This window comes from Chelmon rostratus, chromosome 17 (genome assembly GCF_017976325.1).
Source record: "Chelmon rostratus isolate fCheRos1 chromosome 17, fCheRos1.pri, whole genome shotgun sequence".
Classification (NCBI taxonomy): domain Eukaryota; kingdom Metazoa; phylum Chordata; class Actinopteri; order Chaetodontiformes; family Chaetodontidae; genus Chelmon; species Chelmon rostratus.
In genome coordinates this window covers 9803403-9826266 of record NC_055674.1, presented here as the reverse complement: position 1 = coordinate 9826266, position 22864 = coordinate 9803403, and the positions used below count along the sequence as shown (strand labels likewise).

Below are 22864 nucleotides of genomic sequence, written 5' to 3'. Positions count from 1 at the left end.
GCACCGTTAGCATTAGCGCCGTTAGCTCTGTTAGTAAAAGGAAACTTTGGATGATAATAGAGATGGTTCATTTTCATTAAATTCATTCATGTTTATTGATTCAGTTAAAAAGACCAGCAGCCCCCTCGTGCCACTGTCAAAATTTCGGCGGCGCCGGAATTGTCTAGTTTCATTTTTATTGTTCATGTTTTTCTACATATATGCAGTATATATATATACATGTATGTATACAGTTCAGCTTTTTGGAATGTACATACTGTGAAGCCATTTTTCATTTGAGGATTAACAGTTTTAATTTTATTTTTGTTGTTCACACAGTATACTGTATATTGTATGTTACAGTTGAGAAGTTTTGATTGGAAATAAATAATATTCCAAGAAATAATATTGTTGAGAGAGAGAGAGCTAATGAAGAGGTTTGGAGTGGAAGTGAAAATCTTCCATCAGCTTACATTAGATGGATATTAATTGATGAGATATATATCAACAATATAAACACATATTTTATAAAACAGCTCCAGTTCCTCACAGAGTCCAGATGTGATCTATAGGCTGTTATATCATAGAGTTGTGCTAAACCCTCTGTTAAACAACTGGATGACATCACAGGATCTTACAGGATCAAATATCATTTTTATCTGATCAATATTAATAATGAGAGAGATCAGGCAAGAGAGAGAGAGATAGAGAGAGAATCTAAATCTTAAATTTGTCCACTGCACTTATTTTAATTCAGTGAACTGCACAAAAAAGTGTATTATTCCCAAGAACTGCAGTCATATATAATATTATTACATTATCAGCACCAGTTATTACATTTTCAAAGGGTTTTTAATAATAACGTAATAACCAGTCAATAATGTAATAACGTATTACATTATTGGCAAAAAGTTATTACGTTATTGGCTCAAAGGTTTTATTACATTATTGGCAAGTTATTACATTATTGGTTTTATTACATTCAAAATGGCCAAAATTATTACGTTATTGGTAGTTATTACATTATTGGCCGTTATTACGTTTTTGGTTGCTACAACATTTCTGCTGGCTGAAGGGAAGTTTTTCCTTGCCAGTGTCACCAAGTGCTTGCTCATGAGGGAATTGTTGGGTCTCTGTGGCTAAAGAGTTTGGTCCGTAACTGCTCTATATGGAAAGTGTCTTGAGACAACTTCAATTGTGATTTGGCGCAATATAGATAAAATTGAACTGAACTGACCTTTTTATTGACATTTCACTTGACGTTCCATGCCATGGTCACAGCCTGCAACAGACAACAAAACCTTGTGAATGGAAGTGCGTCACAAAGATGATAGAGAATGCAGAAAGTGTAAATTTCTGCACAGAAGATATAAGACCAACAAGTTTGTCTAGTCACAGAACGTGCAATAACTTGGGTATTTCCTGCTTTGCAATCAGAGAAATCCACCCGAGCAGTGTCAAAGAAAGACTAAAAATATTTTCAAAGCAAAGCTCCTCCTCCTGTCAGTCACTCTCAGTTTCAGTGTTGTATTAAATTGCTCCTCCAGCACCTCCTCTCCTCATCCTCCAAAGCCTCCAATCTGTCAGCAGGAAGCTCACTTTCCCAGTTACAAGGCCATTCTCAGCACACACTGACAACATGCTGGGGACCCTCTGCACTCTCATCACTGCTCTAACATGTAAGGAGGCTGACTGACTGCAGCTTTGACCTTATGTTGGATTCATCAGTCTGTGTGTTTCTCTTCACTTCACGTCATCTTGTTGTTTCCAGGTGTGAGAGGTGTGACGGTGGTGACACAGAAGCCTCCTGTTGTGGTGCTGAGGACAGGAGAGACAGCCACCATGGACTGTAACCTGGGAACTGTTACTGATAGTGGAGTTCGCTGGTATAAACAGATTCCAGGAGGAGTTCTTCAGTTTGTATTATATTTTTATCACCGCCGGAGCTCTCCAAGCTATGGTTCTGGTTTCTTGTCTCCAAAGTTCACATCTACTCATCAGTCACAATCAGATTATCGTTTGATCATCAACAATGTGGAGGAGGGAGACTCAGCAGTCTATTACAGTAACACACTGGACAACTCTGTTATTGAGTATGTATCACAGTGATTTACACTGTGACAAAAACCTCCTCACTAAACACTTCTGCTTTTTGAGTCTCTCACACTTCTGAACTGATCATAGAGCCACTCTGCATAACAACACACTGTGCACAATCATTTTCAAACATCTAAACGCTGACATTTGATTCCTCCATGAATATTTCAAACTATATCTTAAACTGCACTTTGCACACATGCTTATAAAAACAACAAAGCACCTGCAGAAATACACCAGCTTCATGCAAAATATCTGAGATAAAAAGAAGTTGTAAATGCTTCTTTGTGTTTCCACTTAACTTGTTCTAATCATAGAAAGTTTACAGAAATGTTTAGAATCCCCAAAATGGAGAAAATATTTTTGAACCTAACAGGAAGTGATGATGGTTTGACTCAGATGGAGTAAATCTGACAGTAACAGAACTACACTAATCCTAAGTGAGAACTTTTGAACACAAACTGAAAAACTATTGACAATACATTCATCCACTGATCGATATGATTATTTGAAAAACAATATATATAGAAAGAACAACAGAAAGTGATCTGATATCACCACTGATGTAGATAAAATTCACACACTCATTCTCAGCTAACAAAATCATGTTCAGATACATTATCATGAGCAAGAGAAATTGTCAAACGTGTTGACTTTAATAAGAAATGATTTTCTGTGAAAACACATTGATTGATTGACTGATTGAATACTTTATTAATCTCGCAGTGGAGAAATTCATTCGGTTACAACCCGTCCCAGAGGACACAAAGGCACAAAAGACAGTACAAATAATTGACATGGGAAGACAGGGACAGGAGGACCACGATGCAGCCAGCAGGGCAGCGCCTCGCTTACTTGTATGAAAAACAAATGAAAACAGGAGGGGAGGGAGAGGGGGAAAAAAAAGCTTATCCCAGACTGTGCAAGGGGGGACAAAGTGTGGGATTGGGAAAAAAAACACCTCAGCACAAAGCAACATTTAAGACATTATAACAAGGGCTGCAACTACTACACAGAGCGCTGTCCTCAACCCTTCGCCGACTACGCCGCACGGGGGAAGGAGGAGGTGAGGGGCCAAAAAAGGCGTTGAGTTAAGGGTAAGGGTGAATGTCCCAGAAGGAGGTGGGGGGTCGGAGCATCTTGTCCACAGAAACATCCAGGAGAGTGGAGAGATAAGCATCCTTGAGAAGGCCGTTTATGTCTGGGAGCCAATGGAGATAATAGATAGCTTTGGGACGGGCCGACGCTGGAATTTTCTGTCTGCCCTTGAGTCTCTCTGGGTCTCCCGTTGGCTTCGTCCAATATGTCCGAATAAGTGGCCAGATTCAGCCGAGCCAAGCTGACAGCTTCTCCAAGTTGGTACTCATCTGGCGAAGGTGCTCAGGAATTGCATCCAGTTTGCGATTGAGCTCACAAATCACTTGAGTCTGAGTGCTGGCAGCCCTGCACATTCCCTCGTTCAAGGCGAGCAGCTTGTCAGTTTTCACCAGCGTATTCCTTTTTTTGCAGTAAATCAGGAAGCTGCCAAAACCAATCAGCAGAAAGCCTGAAATCATAAATCCAATTATGTATGCGTCTTCAACATCCTCAACGGAATGGACTGACAGACACACAATCCTCCACTTCTCCCAGAAGTCCAATGTGTAACCAGCTGCGAACGTTCCGTCAGGGCAGGTGGGTTCTCCTTTACCCATCTTCATAGTGGAGAAAATTTGGTCAATTGCATTGAGAGACCAGCTGACCAGATCCATCATTTTGGATTTGGAGGAAAATGCAGAGAGTGGCTCTGAGATAGTTTAGACACAGACAGCACAGGACAGAGAGCAATAGCAGGGTAGATAAGGGCAGGGAGGGAGCGAGAGAAAAAGCGTCCGCCTTCTTCGAGTGCCAGAAGAAGAAGCCAAAAATTTTTAGTGGGTGACACGTCAGGCATGCAGACAGACAAGTTTATCACTCTGACTCTTTCACTAAGGAGCTCTGCCGTTTGAATACATGCAGAATGTGTTTTGGCTTCGTCTTAGACTGACTTGACTGATGAAATCTGGACTTTTAACATCCATCCATCCATCCGTCTTCTTCCACTTATCCGGGGTCGGGTCACAGGGGGAGCAGTCTAAGCAGGGATGCCCACACTTCCTCCAGCTCTTCCGGGGGGAGGGACTATGTCGCTCAGGCCAGCAGAGCGACATAGTCCCTCCAGCGTGTCCTGGGTTTTCCCTGGGGCCTCTTCCCGGTGGGGCATGCCCGGAACACCCTCCCAGGAAGGCGTCCAGGAAGCATCCGATAAAGATGCCCTAGCCACCTCAGCTGGCTCCTCTCGATGTGGAGGAGCAGCGGCTCTACTCTGAGCTTCTCCTGAGTGACAGAGCTCCTCACCCTCTCTAAGGGAGCACCTTGCCACCATGCGGAGGAAACCCATTTCAGAAACCAATCGTATCCGAGATCTCGTTTTTTCAGTCATAACCCAAAGTTCATGACCATAGGTGAGGGCAGGAACGTAGATTGACTGGTAAATCTAGAGCTTTGCCTTTCAGCTCAGCTCCTTCTTCACCACAACAGACCGGTACAATGACCACATTACTGCTGCCGCTGCACCGATCCACCTGTCAATCTCACACTCCATCCTTCCCTCACTTGTGAACAAGACCCCAAGACACTTGAACCCCTCCACTTGAGGCAGGAGCTCTCCTCGAACCCAGAGGGGGCAAGCCACCCTTTTCTCGTCGAGAACCATGGCCTTGGACTTGGAGGTGCTGATTCTCATCCCAGCCACTTCACACTCGGCTGCAAACCGCCCCATCACATGCTGAAGGTCCGGGTTTGAAGTACCCAATGGGACAACATCATCCGCAAAAAGCAGGGATGAGATCCTGTGGTCTCCAAACCAGACTCCCTCTGGCCCTTGGCTGTGCCTAGAAATTCTGTCCATAAAAATAATGAACAGAACCGGTGACAAAGGACAGACCTGCCGGAGTCCAACATGCACTGGGAACAGGTCTGATTTACTGCCGGCAATGTGAACCAAGCTCCTCTTCCAGTCGTACAGGGACCGAACAGCCCGTTTTAGAGGGGCCCCGGACTCCATACACCCGAAGCACCTCCCACAGAATGCCACGAGGGACACAGCCGAATGCCATCTTCAAGTCCACAAAACACACGTGGATTGGTTGGGCAAACTCCCACGAACCCTCAAGCACCCTGTGGAGGGTGGAGAGCTGGTCCAGTGTTCCACGACCAGGACGAAAACCGCATTGTTCCTCCTGAATCTGAGGTTCGACTATCGGCCGAATTCTCCTCTCCAGTACCCTGGAGGTGGCTGTCCTGGCGGTGTGAGTTGGAATCTCCTCTGACAGGGTTCCGCCAGATGTTCCCAACAGACCCTCACTATCCGTTTGGGCCTGCCAAGTCTGTCCAGTTGTCCAGCGGATCCAACTCACCGCCAGGTGGTGATCAGTTTACAGCTCAGCCCCTCTCTTCACCCGAGTGTCTAAGACATACGGCCGAAGGTCAGATGACACGACCACGAAGTCGATCATTGACATCTGGCCTAGGGTGTCCTGGTGCCACGTGCACTGATGGACACCCTTATGCTTGAACATGGTTTGTTTTGGACAAACTGTGACAGAAGTCCAATAACAGAACACCACTCGGGTTCAGATCAGGAGGCTGTTCCTCCCAATCACGCCCCTCCAGGTAACACTGTCACTGCCCACGTGAGCGTTGAAGTCCAGTCGGAGCACTTTCCAGCGCCCCTCCCACAGACTCCAAGCCCATAGGCCAAAACTAGAGTGAGGCACCTATCCCCGACTCGAAGGCGTAGGGCAGCAACCCTCTCGTTCTCCGGGGAAAACACCAACACATGGCGGCTAAGATAGGGGGCTATAAGCAAGCCCACACCAGCCCACCGCCTCTCACCGCGGGCAACTAGTAGAAGAGAGTCCAGCCCCTCTTGAGGAGTTGGGTTTAGGAACCCAGACTGTGCATGGAGGTGAGCCCGCTCAACCTCCAGCACTAGCTCGGGCTCCTTCCCCCCCAGCGAGGTGACATTCCATGTCCCCACTGCCAGATTCAGAGTCCAGGGATTGGGCATTTGGGGCCCCCGCCCAAGGCCTGGCTCCAGGGTGGGGCCCCGTTAACCCCAGTCCAGGCGACATAGTCTTCCTTGCTTTTAATCTGTCATTGGGGGATGTGGAACCGTTCTTAGTCTGACCCGTCACCGTCCTAAGGCGAGCTGTTAAATACTTTTAACATCTCCAGCATGCAAACAAAAGGATGCAGCAGAAGATTCAGAGTCAGTCCTCAAGTCCAGCAGTGTTTGTGAATAGAAGCAGACTGATGAAGTGAAGGAGATGTTGACAGTGAAAGTTGGTCTCAACAAGATGTTTCAGTTCCACTCCCCTCATCAGTGAGAGTCAGGAGGTTTTTGTACAGCCATGTGTACAAACTGAATCACTGCGGTATTCGGACAAGGCACCAAGCTGACTGTGACAAGTAAGTACTTTTTATCTGATCATTAAGAAAGACAGAAAGTCTGTTTTTCATGTGTAATTCAAGTATTTCATTGTTCATTGTCTTACTTCTTGTCTGAAACATTGAACAGATGTTTAGTGCAGATAAATTGTTTGATGTTCGTACAGCAGCTTTGAAACAGCAATGGACAATGGACAGATGTACATTGTACATTACTGTATTTTGAAAATTTTCAATATAAATCTCAATAAAAAAAATGGTCCAACTTTTTATGTTATTGTATTTACATTTTAGTAAAGACTTTTAAGAACTTTTAGGATTTTAAGATATATCTTATCCTACCATTTGTCAATAGTAATTAGCATTTATTGCTATTGCTGAATGTTGATCTTGTAAAGTTAAAAATAAGAGTTTATTTATATTGATCTTCAGTCAATCAGGCAGAGTAAACATTGTGTATTTTGCTTGATTGAAAATTTGATGCGACAGTCATCTTTCAGACTGAAGTGATATCTGCTCTAATTTAACACAGTGACTGATAATATTAGATGACATAATTCTGATAATTTCAGTGGTTGAATCAGAATCTTTCTGAAGTGATCCTCATGTGTCTGATTGCAGTGAGAAACTGGGAATGTTTCAAAATGGTTGAAACTCTGCTCTCTCATGTTGTTGATGATGATTTTTATATATTCTGACTGATTTGAAAAGTTTGTTTTTGACTTCAGATTTCATTGAGTGTCAACACAAATATTCTCCACATCCAAAACTGTGTCGAGCTTCTTTCTGTGACTTTTCTGTTTTCTTTGACTTAATTTGTAGTAGCAACAAAGCCACTCTGGTCTGTCTGTCCAGTCAGTCTGTGCCTTTTGCAGATGTGAGCTGGTTGGCTGGTGGGAGTCCAGTGAGCAGCGGGATCTCTACCAGCAAGCAGACCACACTTTCCAAATCAGCAGCTATCTGGCCATCCAGATGTCAGACTGGAACATGGATGAGGTCTACACATGTAAAGTGTCTTTGGGCTCCCAGACTTCAGAGGAAAACATCCACAAGTCAGACTGTCCCACTAAAGAATAGCAGAGGAGCAGAACGACCATTTCAAAGCTGCTTCTTTACTCTTTGTGCTGTTTGCTCATTACAAGGTTCACATGCTAGAAAAGATGTGTGTGCATGCTTGTAATACATGTTGTGACAGTTAGGTGGTGGTGTTGTATCAGCTTTGCAAAATGTATTCAGACCTTTTCAATAAAAAAGCATTGTGTCAAAACATCTATTGCTTTTGTCATTGTGGTCAATGAGTGTGGCAGTTAAGAAAACACAAAGGAAGCATTTCAAGACTTTGCTTTCTGTCATCTTTTTGCAGATTTGCATACAAATGTCAAAGTCTGTAAATTGTGAAAATGTCTTATTTTTAAGTGCACTAAAGCACAACAGAGCCAAACTAACAGGTATTCATCTGGTTATAGTTGCTCACAGTTTGTTCAAAACATCTTTTCAAATCAGTAAATAAAACAAAGTTTTCATGCTCCGTCAGTGAAGCATCGCCTCTCTATTCCTCCCTCTCCTTCTGGCATGCACCTGGTAGACCTCCTCTCCTTATTTACATAGCTGCATGTAAATGAAGTGTCAGCTCTCTTTAAATTCATCAAATACCTTAATTTGTGCTTGGCACAAATAAAGTATAGACAGCATGCAGAGTTTACAGAGTATGTCACTTTTATGCAGGTATGTCAGTACTTATCGTGGCTCATATTGCAGACAGTCTAGTATGCTGGTACATTTAAATGGTTTGATTGACAGTTGCTTTGGTGAGATGATCTTGATGAACTTATAACTCGACATGTTGGTCTCAAAATGGCCGCTGCACTCTGACCTTTTGATTGACATTTCACTTGACCAACTGCAACATTCTGTGCCATGGTCACAGCCTACAACAGCCAACCAGACTTTGTGAATGGAAGTGCCTCCTTCCCTTCTTTTGTGTAAAGATTGAGCCAGCTCCAATCATGTGTACGGACAGCTGGCATTTCATATAGCCAGTGAAATTCCAAAAACAAGGATATCCTGCTTCAGTGGGTCATTTCTAGCCAAATGAAGGAATTAATTGGAATTATTACACAGGGTTTGAATGAAAGTGTTGTTGATGCCCTCAATATATAAATATACTTTGGTTAAATGTAAGCATAGTTCCTCAAAGTATGAATATAGATGTCTGAATATAGATATTCATCCAGATAAATAGAGCAAATGTCCATGTTTTTTGTGACATACCATTAGAAAAACAAAGGTGAAATATTAATTTTCTTTGGGACTGTTATACGTTTTTAATGAACTTCTTGAAATTTTACAGGAATGTAGGAGTTTACTATGGAAAACAATGTGAAAGAGGCACCTTCCTGTTTACCTCATCCGATGAGAAACTCAAAGACAAACCATGTTTAAATAGAGGAACATCCATGAATGAAAATAAACTACTGCACTGGGAAATTGCAGTGAATCAAGTCAATATATAGCAATGCATATTTGCTTCATCTGTGAGTGGCAACAATATTAATAGGTCATAAATTAAAAATAAAAAAAGAGAATCCAAGTGCCTTCATAATCTCAAGTGGTCTTTTTTCTCTAAAAAACAAAATGTTTTATTAAAACATTTTGTCTGATTGTTTTCACCTGTTCCTTGTTAGTCTTCCCTCCCCTTGTGTATTTGCTAGGTTGTCCTTGTACCTTTTATGTCAAGCATGCCTGCCTCCCTGAGTGTTTTCCCGTGCTTTCGGACTCTACTTTGTTTTGCACTAGACCTTGCTTGCTTTCTCATTTTTGGACTTATGCTCCCTCATTGGATGTATTTGCCTATTTGGACTTTTTACTTACTATCCTAGCCTTCCTCACCATCATGTACATCTTGATTTTGTTTGTCACTGATCTTAATACATTTAGAAAATTGCACCGGCTCTATCTGTTGGGTCTGCTTTTTGGGTTCAACCCCTTGTTCATCCATTACACATAAGGTTCTTTGGAGTGTGCAAAACTCTTTTACGTACATTCATGACATTGCAGTGTCATCTGCAGTTTTCTATGTCGTGGTCTGCTGGGGCTGTGGGAGCTCTGAGAGGGACAGAAAAAGGCTGAACAAAAGGTTGGCTCTGTCCTGTGGACACCATCAAGGGGATGGGTGAGACAAGGATGTTAGCCAAGCCGACATCAACCATGGACAACCCATCTCACCCCCTGCATGAGACAGTGGGAGCCTTAAGCAGCTCTTTCAGCAACAGACTGCTGCATTCACGACACAAGAAGGAACACAACTTCAAGATCCGTCATTCCAGTGGCTGTCAGACTGTTGAACTCCAGCATCATTGAATGTAGCACTGTGTTGATGTTTCACATTAAATGGAAATATCTTGTGCAATATTAATTTTTTTTGATGTGTTATATTTTTCTGCCATGCAACAGAACAAAAACATTGAACTGTATTATCCATATCTTACATGTGTGCAATTCAAAATTTTCAAGAGAGAAACTGAGCCATCCTTCTCAAGGTAATATAATTTTTACTCTTTTGTTACGGAATATACATGTATATACATATATATATGTATATAGTTGATTTATTTTGTATCCGTTTTTTTAATTGTCCATGTGTCTATATGCCTCTTTTTCAACTTCTACTTTTTATTCATGCTATTCTTGCTGTCTGTAACCACTTAATTTCCACATTGTGGGATCAATAAACATTGATCTTGTCTGAGCAAGGACCCCAGCCTCTGCAGCCATCGTGAAGTTCAGTTATTCCTGGTGTTTCCTGTGTTTTCTCTCTGACATTGTGTGTTCTGTGCTCCCCTGTTTGTTTCTCAGTGTTTGTCTGTAGCTGTGTTGTGGGTGTGGCACTCCTCTGTTCATGAGCTCCTGATTGCTGTTCAGCCAACACACCTGCTGCAAGCCGCTCACCTACAACCCATCAACTCATTGACCCTGCAGCGCATCAAACCTGGTTTTTCAGTCACTTGTCTCCATATCCATCAGTTTGCCATCGTGGTACAAATGCTATGGCCAAGTCAAACTCCACTTCTGTGACTCCTCATCTGAGAAATCCTGTCTTCAGGTTCACTAAATCTCTGTTATTTTAATCCTGCTCAGCATCTCAACAGTCCACTGTCTTGTCACAGTGCAAATCACTGTGAAAAGACAGCCAATCACCAGAGTGTCAGAGTCAGAGAGTGCTGAGTCTCCCTCCTCCACATTGTTGATGATCAAACGATAATCTGATTGTGACTGATGAGTAGATGTGAACTTTGGAGACGAAAAACCAGAACCATATCCTGGAGAGCTCTAGGATATTGCTTTTAAAATATTTTCAGTCGCTGTTTGACACTGCTCGGGTGGATTTCTCTGATTGCAAAGCAGGAAATACCTGAGTTATTGCATGTTCGGTGACCAGACAAACTTGTTGGTCTCATATCTTCTGTGCAGAAATTTACACCTTCTGCATTCACTATCATCCTTGTGGGGTTAAAAAAGTGCAGTTTGAAACTGATGACATGTAAAAATGATCATCAGAGTTGTGTGTTTTTCCAAAGGCTGATTAATGAGATTCATGAGGTCAAGATTAATTTTGTAAATAGCACATAAAAAACGGTCTCAGACGGTCCAGTGAACAGTGTTCATCTATTGGAAAACATGTTTTCGCTGTGCGCACACACACACACACACACACACACGCACACAAACACACACACACACACAGTATCTCGCCAAAAGCTGACACTTGACCTCTTCATTTACATGCAGCTATAAATAAGGAGAGGAGGCCTGCAGGTGCATCCTGGGAAGGAAGAGAGGGAGGAGTAGAGAGGTGATGCTTCACTGACGGAGGATGAAAACTCACTTTCATTTGCTCATTTTATCTGATTTGTCCAACATTTTCACAACTTCAAACAACTAAAACAGGACACAGTGATATTAATCTCTAACAACCAATAAGAAAGGAGCTTTCTGAATTGAAATATGCATTTTGAAGTCAGACAAATATGTTTGTTATCTGTGTGTCCTGGATTAACTGTAATTATCAGTGAGATGAACTTCAGGAGAAAAATAAAATCTTGTGAAGTTCATTCATTTTGTTGAACATTATTGTTTTAAATGATGTTTTCAAGAAAACAAATAAACACAAACAGTTTTGTTGTCCACAGTTTTTTTGTATGTTTATTTTTTATTAATTGAGTCTTGACAAATGCAGCAGTTGCAAAGCTGATACAACACCTCCACCTAACGGTCACAACATGTATTACAAGCATGCACACATCTTTTCTAGTATGTGAACCTTGTAATGAGCAAACAGCACAAAGAGTAAAGAAGCAGCTTTGAAATGGTCATTCTGCTCCTCTGCTATTCTTCAGTGGGACAGTCTGACTTGTGGATGTTTTTCTCTGAAGTCTGGGAGCCCAAAGACACTTTACATGTGTAAACCTTATCCATGTTCCAGTCTGACATCTGGATGGCCAGATAGCTGCTGATTTGGAAAGTGTGGTCTGCTTGCTGAACAGCGGTGCTGGTAGAGATCCCGCTGCTCACTGGACTCCCACCAGCCAACCAGCTCACATCTGCAAAAGGCACAGACTGACTGGACAGACAGACCAGAGCGGCTTTGTTGGACTGGAGCTCAGCACTGGACGGAGGGAAGACTGTCAGGACAGGAGGAGGGAGGCTGGAGCCTAAAAACGCATGAAGCACATTCATCAATAAACACAAATCAAGTCAGTGAAAACAGAAAAGTCACAGAAAGAAGCTCGACACAGTTTTGGATGTGGAGAATCAATGAAATCATCTCAAGTAAAAAATAAACTTTTGAAATCAGTCAGAATATATAAAAATCATCATCAACGACATGAGCAGAGTTTACTTTCAACCATTTTGAAACATTCCCAGTTTCTCACTGCAATCAGACACATGAGGATCACTTCAGAAAGATTCTGATTCAACCACTGAAATTATGTCCAACCACAGTGATTGACCATCATCTAATATTATCAGTCATTGTGTTAAATTACAGCAGATATCACTTCAGTCTGAAAGATGACTGTCGCATCAAATTTTCACAAAAGCAAAATACACAATGTTAACTCTGCCTGATTGACTGAAGATCAATATAAATAAACTCTTATTTTCAAGAATTTTACAAGATCAACATTCAGCAATAGCAATAAATGTTAATTACTATTGACAAATAGTGGAATAAACTTAATCTGAAAATCCTAAATATAAATTTAAAAGTCGAAAGTTCGACTATTTTTATTTAACTTGCAAAAAAAAAAAATCCAGATTTGTATTGAAAAATGGCAAAATACTATAATCGACTGTCCATCTGTCCTTTGTCTTGTAAAGCACAACTTGATGCTGTTTCAAAGCTGCTGTACAAACATCACTAAACATCTGTTCAATGTTTCAGACAAGAAGCAACAAGTAAATGAAATACTTGAATTATACACAAAAGCAGAGAATCTGTCTTGTTTAATGATCAGATAAAAAGTACTTACTTGTCACAGTCAGCTTGGTGCCTTGTCCGAATACCACAGTGATTCAGTTTGTACACATGGCTGTACAAAAACCTCCTGACTCTCACTGATGAGGGGAGTGGAACTGAAACATCTTGTTGAGACCAACTTTCACTGTCAACATCTCCTTCACTTCATCAGTCTGCTTCTATTCACAAACACTGCTGGACTTGAGGACTGACTCTGAATCTTCTGCTGCATCCTTTTGTTTTCATGCTGGAGATGTTCAAAGTCCAGATATCATCAGTCAATTCAGTCTAATGTTCCTCCTGCAAAACAGCATCATTCAGACAATGCAGCTAAACTTGTGTGGCTGTTATTGACTGCAGGGATGGGATAACAGTTATTTCATGTCAAACCTACTGCAGCCAATAATTGGGTATTGGAGAGGTGAAATGCTGCATAAAAAGTGCCGACAGCACCAATTACACAGATAAAGCTGATTCAAATCCTTTGGATTTAATGTTGTTTCACAGACAGAGTCTCTGAGACCACAAACAGAAGAAATTCATCATGTCCACTTATTGATCAATGCAGATATTTACCACATATATTTATCCCCAGCAGTTAGAATAAATTCTCTGTCTTTCTTTATCAGTCGTTGGTGTTCTGTTTTGTCTCGAGCAAATGAAAAGAACAGAATGAAATGAAGTAAATGACAAACACTGAATCTGACTATTTCTTCAAGTTCAGTGTTGAGAGAGTTTTGTCAGTAACTTTTATTTCAAATTGGTCGTTCAAGATCAAACTGATGAAACTGGTTTATAGTCTCATGTTTGGTCGTTATAGAGATTTTTAGTTTATGTTTCACAGACTCAGAAAGCAGAAGTAGATAGTGTCGAGGTTTTTGTCACAGTATATATCACTGTGATACAATCTCCTTAGAAGAGTCGTACCATCTTTCACAGTAATAGACAGCAGAGTCTCCTGCCTCTGCCCTCTTAATGATCAACTGGTAATCTATGTTTGATGTGGATTTAGAGTTGAATCTGTCTGAGGAGAATCCTGTTCCAAAGATGAGTGAACTGTGAGGATAGAAAAAGCTCACAACAAACTGAGGAGCTTCACCAGGAACCTGTTTATACCAACGAACATAATTTCCATCATATCTCTGAATGTTGCAGTGGAGAACAACCTCTTGTCCTGCAGAAACTGTGTGGACAGCAGGCGTCTGGGTCAACACTATCACTGCATCAACATCTGTCAACATACAGAGAAAAATCCATGAGTGAAAGGTTTGTGTGTGAACATCTGGGCTGTAAAAGCAATGAGAAGAATATCTTACATGTTAGAGCAGTGATGAGAGTGCAGAGGGTCCCCAGCATGTTGTCAGTGTGTGGTGTAAACGTCCCTTACTGTCCAGCTGAGAGGTGAGCAGGGTTGGAGTGTGAGGAGAAGAGAGACTGAAGCTTATAAAGACAGAGAGGAGAGGAGGAGAGGAGGAGGAGGAGTTCACATCACTGTTAACATTCTCAGGGGCGGCACAAATGTTCTTTTTAAAGTCTTGTTGAGTTGAAAGACATCAAGAAAATATGATCACATGATAAATGTGGCTTCATTGAATTCCAAAATTATTTTCTATTGGTTTTGCATTTTTTGTTTTCTGACATCTGAAATTTGCTATACTTAAAGCTTAAAGCTTTGTATTGACAGCTTTAAATTTTATTTGTTTGGCAACAAGTCATTAAAGAAATGTAAAATGTGTTATGACTCATGATGACGTTTCTGATGTTTGAGGTCAATTAAACCTCAGAGAGGTCACACTCACTGTTAGACCTCTTATGACCAAACTGTGATTAAACTCCAAAAACATAAACTTATGCAGAATAATTGGGTATTTGGAGGTAAAATGCTGCAAAAAACGTGCTGACAGCACCAATCAGACGGAGACCACAAACAGATGAAATTCAACATTTCCATTTATTGATCAGTGCAGATATTTACCACATATATTTATCCCCAACAGTTAGAATAACATTCTCTGCTTATCTTTAATCAGTCGTTGGTGTTTTTTGTCTCGAGCAAATGAAAAGAACAAAATGGAACGAAGGAAATCATAAAAACTGAATCTGATTATTTCTTCAAGTTCAGTGTTGAGAGTTTTGTCAGTAACTTTTATTTCAAATTGGTCTTCACGATCAAACTGATGAGACTGGTTTGTAGTTGTTTTTAAAGTCTCGTGTTTGGTCGTTATAGAGAGCTTTAGTTCATGAGTCAGAGACTCAGAAAGCAGAAGTAGTTAGTGAGGAGGTTTTTGTCACAGTGTAAATTACTGTGATACGTGCTCCTCAGCATAGTCGTCCCATGTGTGACAGTAATAGACAGCAGAGTCTCCTGCCTCTGCCCTCTTAATGATGAACTGGTAATCTGTGTTTGATGTGGATTTAGAGTTGAATCTGTCTGAGGAGAATCCTGTTCCAAAGCTGAGGGAACTGCTAGTATGGCGCTCTCTGAGAACATACTGAGGAGCTTCACCAGGAACATGTTTATACCAACTGACATAATATCCATCATTTCTCTGAATGTTGCAGTGGAGAACAACCTCTTGTCCTGCAGAAACTGTGTGGACAGCAGGCGTCTGGGTCAGCACTATCACTGCATCAACATCTGTCAACATACAGAGAAAAATCCATGAGTGAAAGGTTTGTGTGTGAACATCTGGGCTGTAAAAGAAATGAGAAGAATATCTTACATGTTAGAGCAGTGATGAGAGTGCAGAGGGTCCCCAGCATGTTGTCAGTGTGTGGTGTAAACGTCCCTTACTGTCCAGCTGAGAGGTGAGCAGGGTTGGAGTGTGAGGAGAAGAGAGACTGAAGCTTATAAAGACACTGAGGAGAGGAGGAGGAGTTTCAGCAAGAGTTCAAACAGACTTTATGTTGCTTCACATCTCATCCTCATATCAGTTCTTACCAACAAGTTGTTGTTCATGAGTTTTTATCTTCACATTTTCTTTAAAACCTTGCTCATGTTCCTTATATGTTCCTGTCTTTAGTGTTTTGTGACACATTTTCTGTCATTAACGTCTACTCCTTCACTCTAAGTTAATTACATAATTTGAGGAAAAACTTCCTTTTAACAGAAACCACGAACAGAATTAGGCTCTGGGTTGGCGGCCATCTTCTTCCACTGGTTGGGTGAGAGAGAGGCAGGGAGAGTGAGGTTCGAGGATGGACGGAAAACACAGTATTGACAGCTCTAATAGATTTATTGTTGTATGAAGCGTGGCGGTTGGTATTCCCGGTGCATTTATTTTGAAGGTCCACTTCCTGTGTTCTTTTGTGTTGGTGCTAACCTTATGTTTTGTTTTCCTGAGGCTCCCTTCCCCCCTGCTGCGTCGAGGAGTGATTGGGCGCACCTGAATCCACTTCCTGAAATCAAGACGCCTATTTAATCTCTGTGGAGACGCTCCTCGACGGCAGAGTATACTTCTTCGTACCGTGGTACCAGTGGCCTCGTATCTCTAGTGGTAACGTACATTAGTGTTTTCTGGTTATTGTTCACCTGGAGTAATTGTCTCCTCTCCTTTTTGTTTCAGTGCCTCCCATGCCCACACAGCCCAGCACTCTCTGGTCCTCTCTTAGTTAATGTTTTTTGGACCTCACGCTGCCAGCGACTTCTGTTTTTGTTGTTGTAAATAAAACCTTTTAACCCTCTCCGCTTCCGCTCCTGGGTCTCTCTCAGCACTAACCGTCACATGAAGTCCATATGGCATAGTATATGCATATGTGATGTATTTATGTCTGTTTTCACATGTTAATAGCAGATAGTATGTAAACATAGCACAGGACTAGTGATCTAGCAATAAAAGTTGCAGTGGATGTCTGGCAGGGCCACAGCAGGAGATGCAGCTCTCATCAATAGGTCGGGTTCACCTGCAAGACAAGACAGCACAAAGACTGCGGAGAAGAAGCCCAGTCGGCAGCCTGCCTTGGACAGGAATCCACAGAGATGAAGAGGGAGAGAAGAACAGAGGAGCTTTACTTGTCATTGGAAGTCCCCAGCCTAATCCTATGGCAGCATAGCTAGGGGCTGGTCCAAGGAAAGCCTGAGCAAGCCCAAAGTGTTGGCTTTATCAAAAAGGAAAGTTTTAAGCCTGCTCTTAAATGTAGAGAGTATCTGCCTCCCGGCCAGCGACTGGAAGATGGCTCCACAGGAGAGGAGCTTGATAGCTAAAGGCTCTGGCTCCCATTCTAGTTTTAGAGACTTTAGTAACCACCAGTAAGCCTGCGTTCTGGGATCTCAATGATCTACTGGGATAATAGGGTACTATGAGCTTTTTATGACAAGATGGTGCCTGACCATTTAATGCTTTGTAGGTAAGGAGAAGGATTTTCATTTCTATTTTGGATTTTACAGGGAGCCAGTACAGAGCGGCTAATATCGGAGAAACAAGATCTCTTTTCCTCGTTTTTGTCAGAACACGTGCCGCAGCTTTCTGGATCAGCTGGAAGAGTATTTAGTGATGAACCAGGACAGCCTGACAGTGAGGAATTGCATTAATCAAGCCTGGAAATAACAAATGTGTGGACTAGTTTTTCTGCATTATTTTGAGACAGGAAGTGCCTGATTCTTACATTGTAGGTGGAAAAAGGCAGTCCTTGAAATTTGTTTTACATGGGAGTTCAATGACATATTCTGATCAAAGATGACTCCTGGATTCCTTGCAGTGGGGCTGGAGGCCAGTGCAATGCCATCCATAGTTCTAATAGTACTAGTCCATAGTCCTAAAGTGTTTATCATCTGCATAACAATTAAAATGTATGGAATGTTTCCTGATAATTTTGCCGAAAGGAAGCATAGAGTGAATAGGATCGATCCAACCACAGAACCCTGGGAAACTCAGTGACTTGCTTTCGTGTACACAGAGGAGTCATCATTAACCTGTACAAAATGAAATCGTTCTGAAAAGTAGGAGTTAGACCAGCTTAATGCAGTGCCCTTAATGGCAAAGAAAAGTCCTTTGTCTGATGCAATTAGAAGCTTGTTTGTGACTTAAACCAATGCTGTCTCTGTCCTATAGTGCACTCCAAATGCTCTGTTCAGGTTGTACATAATGTCCATCATCCAGTCTTTACTGATAAAGTATCCAAATATCTCAGAGCATCAACCCCACCCCCCACCCCCAAAACACAGACACACACACACACACACGCAGTGGCGTGCACAGCGGCGGGGCAGGGGGGGCGAACACCCCCCCCCCGTGGCCCAGTTTCTGAAAAATGCACGCTAAAGTGCCCCCTGGGAGCCAAAACGTGCACTGAAGTGCCCTCTTGGATGCCAAAACGCGCTCTAAAGTGCCCCCTGGGAGCCAAAATGCGTGCTAAAATGCCCTCTTCGGTGGCGAGGACACGCTATATGTGCCCTTTTTTTCCTTTACACCCCTGCCCTTCAAAAAGTTTGTGCACGCCACTGCACACACACACTGTCACACTGCATCTTGCCAAAAAGCTGACGCTTGATCTCTTCATTTACATGCAGCTATAAATAAGGAGAGGAGGCCTGCAGGTGCATCCTGGGAAGGAAGAGAGGGAGGAGTAGAGAGGTGATGCTTCACTGACTGAGGATGAAAACTCACTTCCATTTGCTCATTTCCTCTGAATTTTCTTCACGACTTCAAACATCTAAAAGCAGACAGAGTGATTGTGATCTTTAATAACCAATAAGAATGGAGCTTTCTGAATTGAAATATGCATTTTGAAGTCAGAGAAATAAGTCTGTTATCTGTGTATCCTGGATTAACTGTAATTATCAGTGAGATGAACATCAGGAGAAAAATAAAATTGTTGAACATTATTGTTTTAAATGATGTTTTTAAGAATACAAATAAATGAACCAGTTTTTTGTGTCCACAATTTTTTGTATTTTTATTTTTTTTAAATGGCTCATGCTATACTGAACTTATCAGGCTGTGTAGAACCACAGACTCACTGCTGTATGTGTAAATACACTCAATTTGTTCTTTTTATGACTTCATTAAAACCCACTTTGTAGAAAACTATTGAAGTGGTCATCCTCCACTTTGCCTCAAACTGGACTTGATGGAAGCGATGAAATAGAGAAAGGACCATAAAGCTTTGTGTTGACAGCTTTAAATTCAATTTGTTTGGCAAGAAATGTAAAATGTGTTATGACTCATGATGACATGTCTGATGTTTGAGGTCATATTCCTATACTTTGATAAGTTTGATTACACACATATATTCGTCAAAATCCTTTGGATTTAATGTTGTTTCAGAGACAGAGTCTCTGAGACCACAAACAGAAGAAAGTCATCATTTCCACTTATTGATCAATGCAGATATTTACCACATATCTTTATGCCCAGTAGTTAGAATAAATTCTCTGTTTGTCTTTTTGTCAGTCATCAGTGTTTGTCTCGAGTAAATGAAAAGAACAAAATGAAACAAAGAAAATGATAAAAACTGAATCTGATTATTTCTCTAAGTTCAGTGTTGAGAGAGTTTTGTCAGTTACTTTTATATGAAATTGGTCTTTCAAGATTTGACTGATGAAACTGGTTTGTAGTTGTTTTTAAAGTCTCATGTTTGGTAGTTATAGAGAGCTTTAGTTCATGTGTGAGAGACTCAGAAAGCAGAAGTAGTTAGTGAGGAGGTTTTTGTCACAGTGTAAATCACTGTGATACGTACTCCTGGGCAGAGTTGTCCCATGTTTGACTGTAATAGACAGCAGAGTCTCCTGCCTCTGCCCTCTTAATGATCAACTGATATCTGTGTTTGATGTGGATTTCGAGTTGAATCTGTCTGAGGAGAATCCTGTTCCAAAGATGAGTAAACTGTCCTCATAGTAAAATCTGACAACAAACTGAGGCGCTTCACCAGGAACCTGTTTATACCAGCTGACATAAAATCCAGAATCAGTTTTGCAGTGGAGAACAACCTCTTGTCCAGGAGAAACTGTGTGGACAGCAGGCGTCTGGGTCAACACTATCACTGCATCAACATCTGTCAACATATAGAGAAAAATCCATGAGTGAAAGGTTTGTGTGTGAACATCTGGGCTGTAAAAGCAATGAGGAGAATATCTTACATGTTAGAGCAGTGATGAGAGTGCAGAGGGTCCCCAGCATGTTGTCAGTGTGTGGTGTAAACGTCCCTTACTGTCCAGCTGAGAGGTGAGCAGGGTTGGAGTGTGAGGAGAAGAGAGACTGAAGCTTATAAAGACACTGAGGAGAGGAGAAGAGGAGGAGGAGGGGTTTCAACACTCAACACTGGTTTCACTCAGAAATCAGCTCCAGCTCCATTAACAAATTGTTTATGACCACATGTCTAATTAGCATAGAAATTAATTGAGATTCAACATGTTTCATATTTGTCACTTTAAATGATCCATTCTAACAGCACACAATTCAAAATATCAACACAAGATGTTTCTTACGTCTGCAGTCACATCTCCTTTTCCTAATAATAACTTCTAACATGATCATTAATCATCAAAAGAAGTAGACGGGATGATCCCTCTGACATCAGTTCATGATGCAAAACAGAAATGACTGAAGCTTGTGTGGTTTTCATGTTTTTGTTACTCAGCCAGTGTTCACAGGTCTGGTGGACTCAACACATTATTGGGTTTTTAGATCAATACAGCCGGAACAATTTGCAAAAAAAAAACAACAAAAAAAAAACAAAACCCTGGACAAATGTTTATTTCAACCCAATTACAAGCAATATAGACATCATATGTGGACAATATTTGCCATTTCCCTGTGTTAGATCATTGGTGAATAAAAGTGAAATTCATTTTTTGTGATAGAATGTGATTTAAAAAAAAGGTATGGATGGACAAAAATTTGTATATCATGAACAACAAACTCTTGATGTTTATTTCTTTTAAGTTAATAAGAAATTGAATACATTCATGTCAGGCCACACAACACATCAGCCCCATTGAACACATTGAACACCCCTCTACATGCCAGCCTATACACCACATAAGGGGCAGAGTCTCATCCCTTGGTCAAGACGACGATTCAGTTTCACCATTTTTTTCCATATTGCTCCACTTGCTGGCTGCTGATGGTCTGGTCCAGTGGCTGGCTGCTGAGGGTGTGGTCCTGTGGCTGGCTGCTGAGGGTCAGGTCCTATGTCTGACTGCTGAGGGTCTCTTCCTGTGGGTAACAGTTGTTTAGCTTCTTTTTGAGCTGGCTGATGGTCAGTCTCAACCTCTCCAAAATCTAATCAATAATCTAACTGTTTTGACAACATAATAAATGTGCCGAGATAAAATATTTTAACATTTTCTGCATAACCACCTAAACATTTTCACCCATTATGTGAAAAGAATTCATTTTTTGAATGATATAAAATGAATGAAAATGTATAAAACCTAATTTTATAAATATGATAATTAAGACATTGATGTCTTCTTGGATGTTTTTCTGTAAATGTGCACAATGCAGAAGACCCAGTTCTGACAGATTGGTGGAAACACTGTGACCAAGGTTAGTGTAAGAATAATAATCATCACTACATGTGCACATGAGTATTTCTTGAGAACAGGATTGACTACATGATGAGAATGCAGATTCAAACAAGAATGTGTTTTTCTGTTATGTTGTGATCTTTTGATGGTTTGGAAGACAAATTAATTTAACATTTAACTTATGTTAATGTTGTGAACATAAAACAGAAAGCTACAACTAGATAGTTCCAGGATTTGACAATCTAATGAAAGGGTAAAATATTGACGACAAAGGAGAAAGTGGCCAAAAATTTTGGCTTTATTTTAAATCTTTTATGATAATTATAACCATAATAAATTAAAATTTTCATTAATATGACTATCTAGTGTAACAATGATTTTACAGTCATGTCACACACTTGACTTTATTTGAGAAAATATTGTTTGTATAATGGACAACGACCACTGGATAGTTGTCAGGATTTTATGAAGGGATTGAGAAGATTGTAAAGATAATTTTAATACACATTTGGTGAAGTTGGACAAAGAATTTGCTGTTTGCTGACTGCAAGTCAAGACGTGTCAGAGCCTCAAAAAGCAGAAGTGTTCAGTGAGGAGGTTTTTGTCACAGTGTAAATCACTGTGATACCCACTCCTTAGCAGAGCTGTCCCATGTGCTACAGTAATAGACTGCTGAGTCTCCCTCCTCCACATTGCTGATTGTCAAACGATAATCTGATTGTGACTGATGAGTAGATGTGAACTTTGGAGACGAGAAACCAGAACCATATTGAGGAGAGCTAAAGGTGTGATAATAATTAAGTATAAACTGAGGAACTCCTCCTGGAATCTGTTTATACCAGCGAGGTCCATCTAAAGCAGAGTTACAGTCCATGGTGGCTGTCTCTCCTGTCCTCAGCGCCACAACAGGAGGCTTCTGTGTCACCACCGTCACACCTCTCACACCTGGAAACAACAAGATGACGTGAAGTGAAGAGAAACACACAGACTGATGAATCCAACATGAGGTCAAAGCTGCAGTCAGTCAGCCTCCTTACATGTTAGAGCAGTGATGAGAGTGCAGAGGGTCCCCAGCATGTTGTCAGTGTGTGCTGAGAATGGCCTTGTAACTGGGAAAGTGAGCTTCCTGCTGACAGATTGGAGGGTTTGGAGGATGAGGAGAGGAGGTGCTGGAGGAGCAATTTAGTACAACACTGAAACTGAGAGTGACTGACAGGAGGAGGAGCTTTGCTTTGAAAATATTTTCAGTCTTTGTTTGACACTCGGGAAGGTTTCTCTGATTGCAAAGCAGGAAATACCCGAGTTACTGCACCTTCTGTGACCAGACA

The 22864-nt window shown here is 41.3% G+C and overlaps 1 protein-coding gene and 1 gene segment (V, D, J or C); one reads left to right on the top strand and one right to left on the bottom strand.

Annotated features, from left to right (window-relative positions):
* Positions 1–1557: 1557 nt before the first annotated feature.
* LOC121620406 lies at positions 1558–7623 on the top strand. The segment is given in 3 exon segments: positions 1558–1658; positions 1751–2084; positions 7422–7623. Coding segments are annotated over 3 exon segments (576 nt in total).
* Positions 7624–11730: 4107 nt separating this feature from the next.
* LOC121621196 (immunoglobulin lambda-1 light chain-like) lies at positions 11731–22709 on the bottom strand. Of its 3 annotated transcripts, XM_041957567.1 has the most exons (5): positions 22574–22709; positions 22169–22481; positions 16076–16079; positions 13080–13113; positions 11731–12257 (listed from the first exon to the last, which is right to left on the bottom strand). In XM_041957567.1, exons 1-5 carry the CDS (start codon positions 22611–22613, stop codon positions 11932–11934), a joined length of 717 nt encoding a protein of 238 aa, XP_041813501.1. In that variant the 5' UTR covers positions 22614–22709; the 3' UTR covers positions 11731–11931. The 3 variants fall into 3 exon arrangements, with proteins under 3 accessions (XP_041813501.1, XP_041813500.1, XP_041813499.1); XM_041957566.1 differs by lacking the exon at positions 16076–16079 and having other exon boundaries at positions 22165–22481; XM_041957565.1 differs by lacking the exons at positions 16076–16079; positions 22169–22481; positions 22574–22709 and adding exons at positions 13972–14297; positions 14383–14439.
* Between the last annotated feature and the right edge of the window lie 155 nt (positions 22710–22864).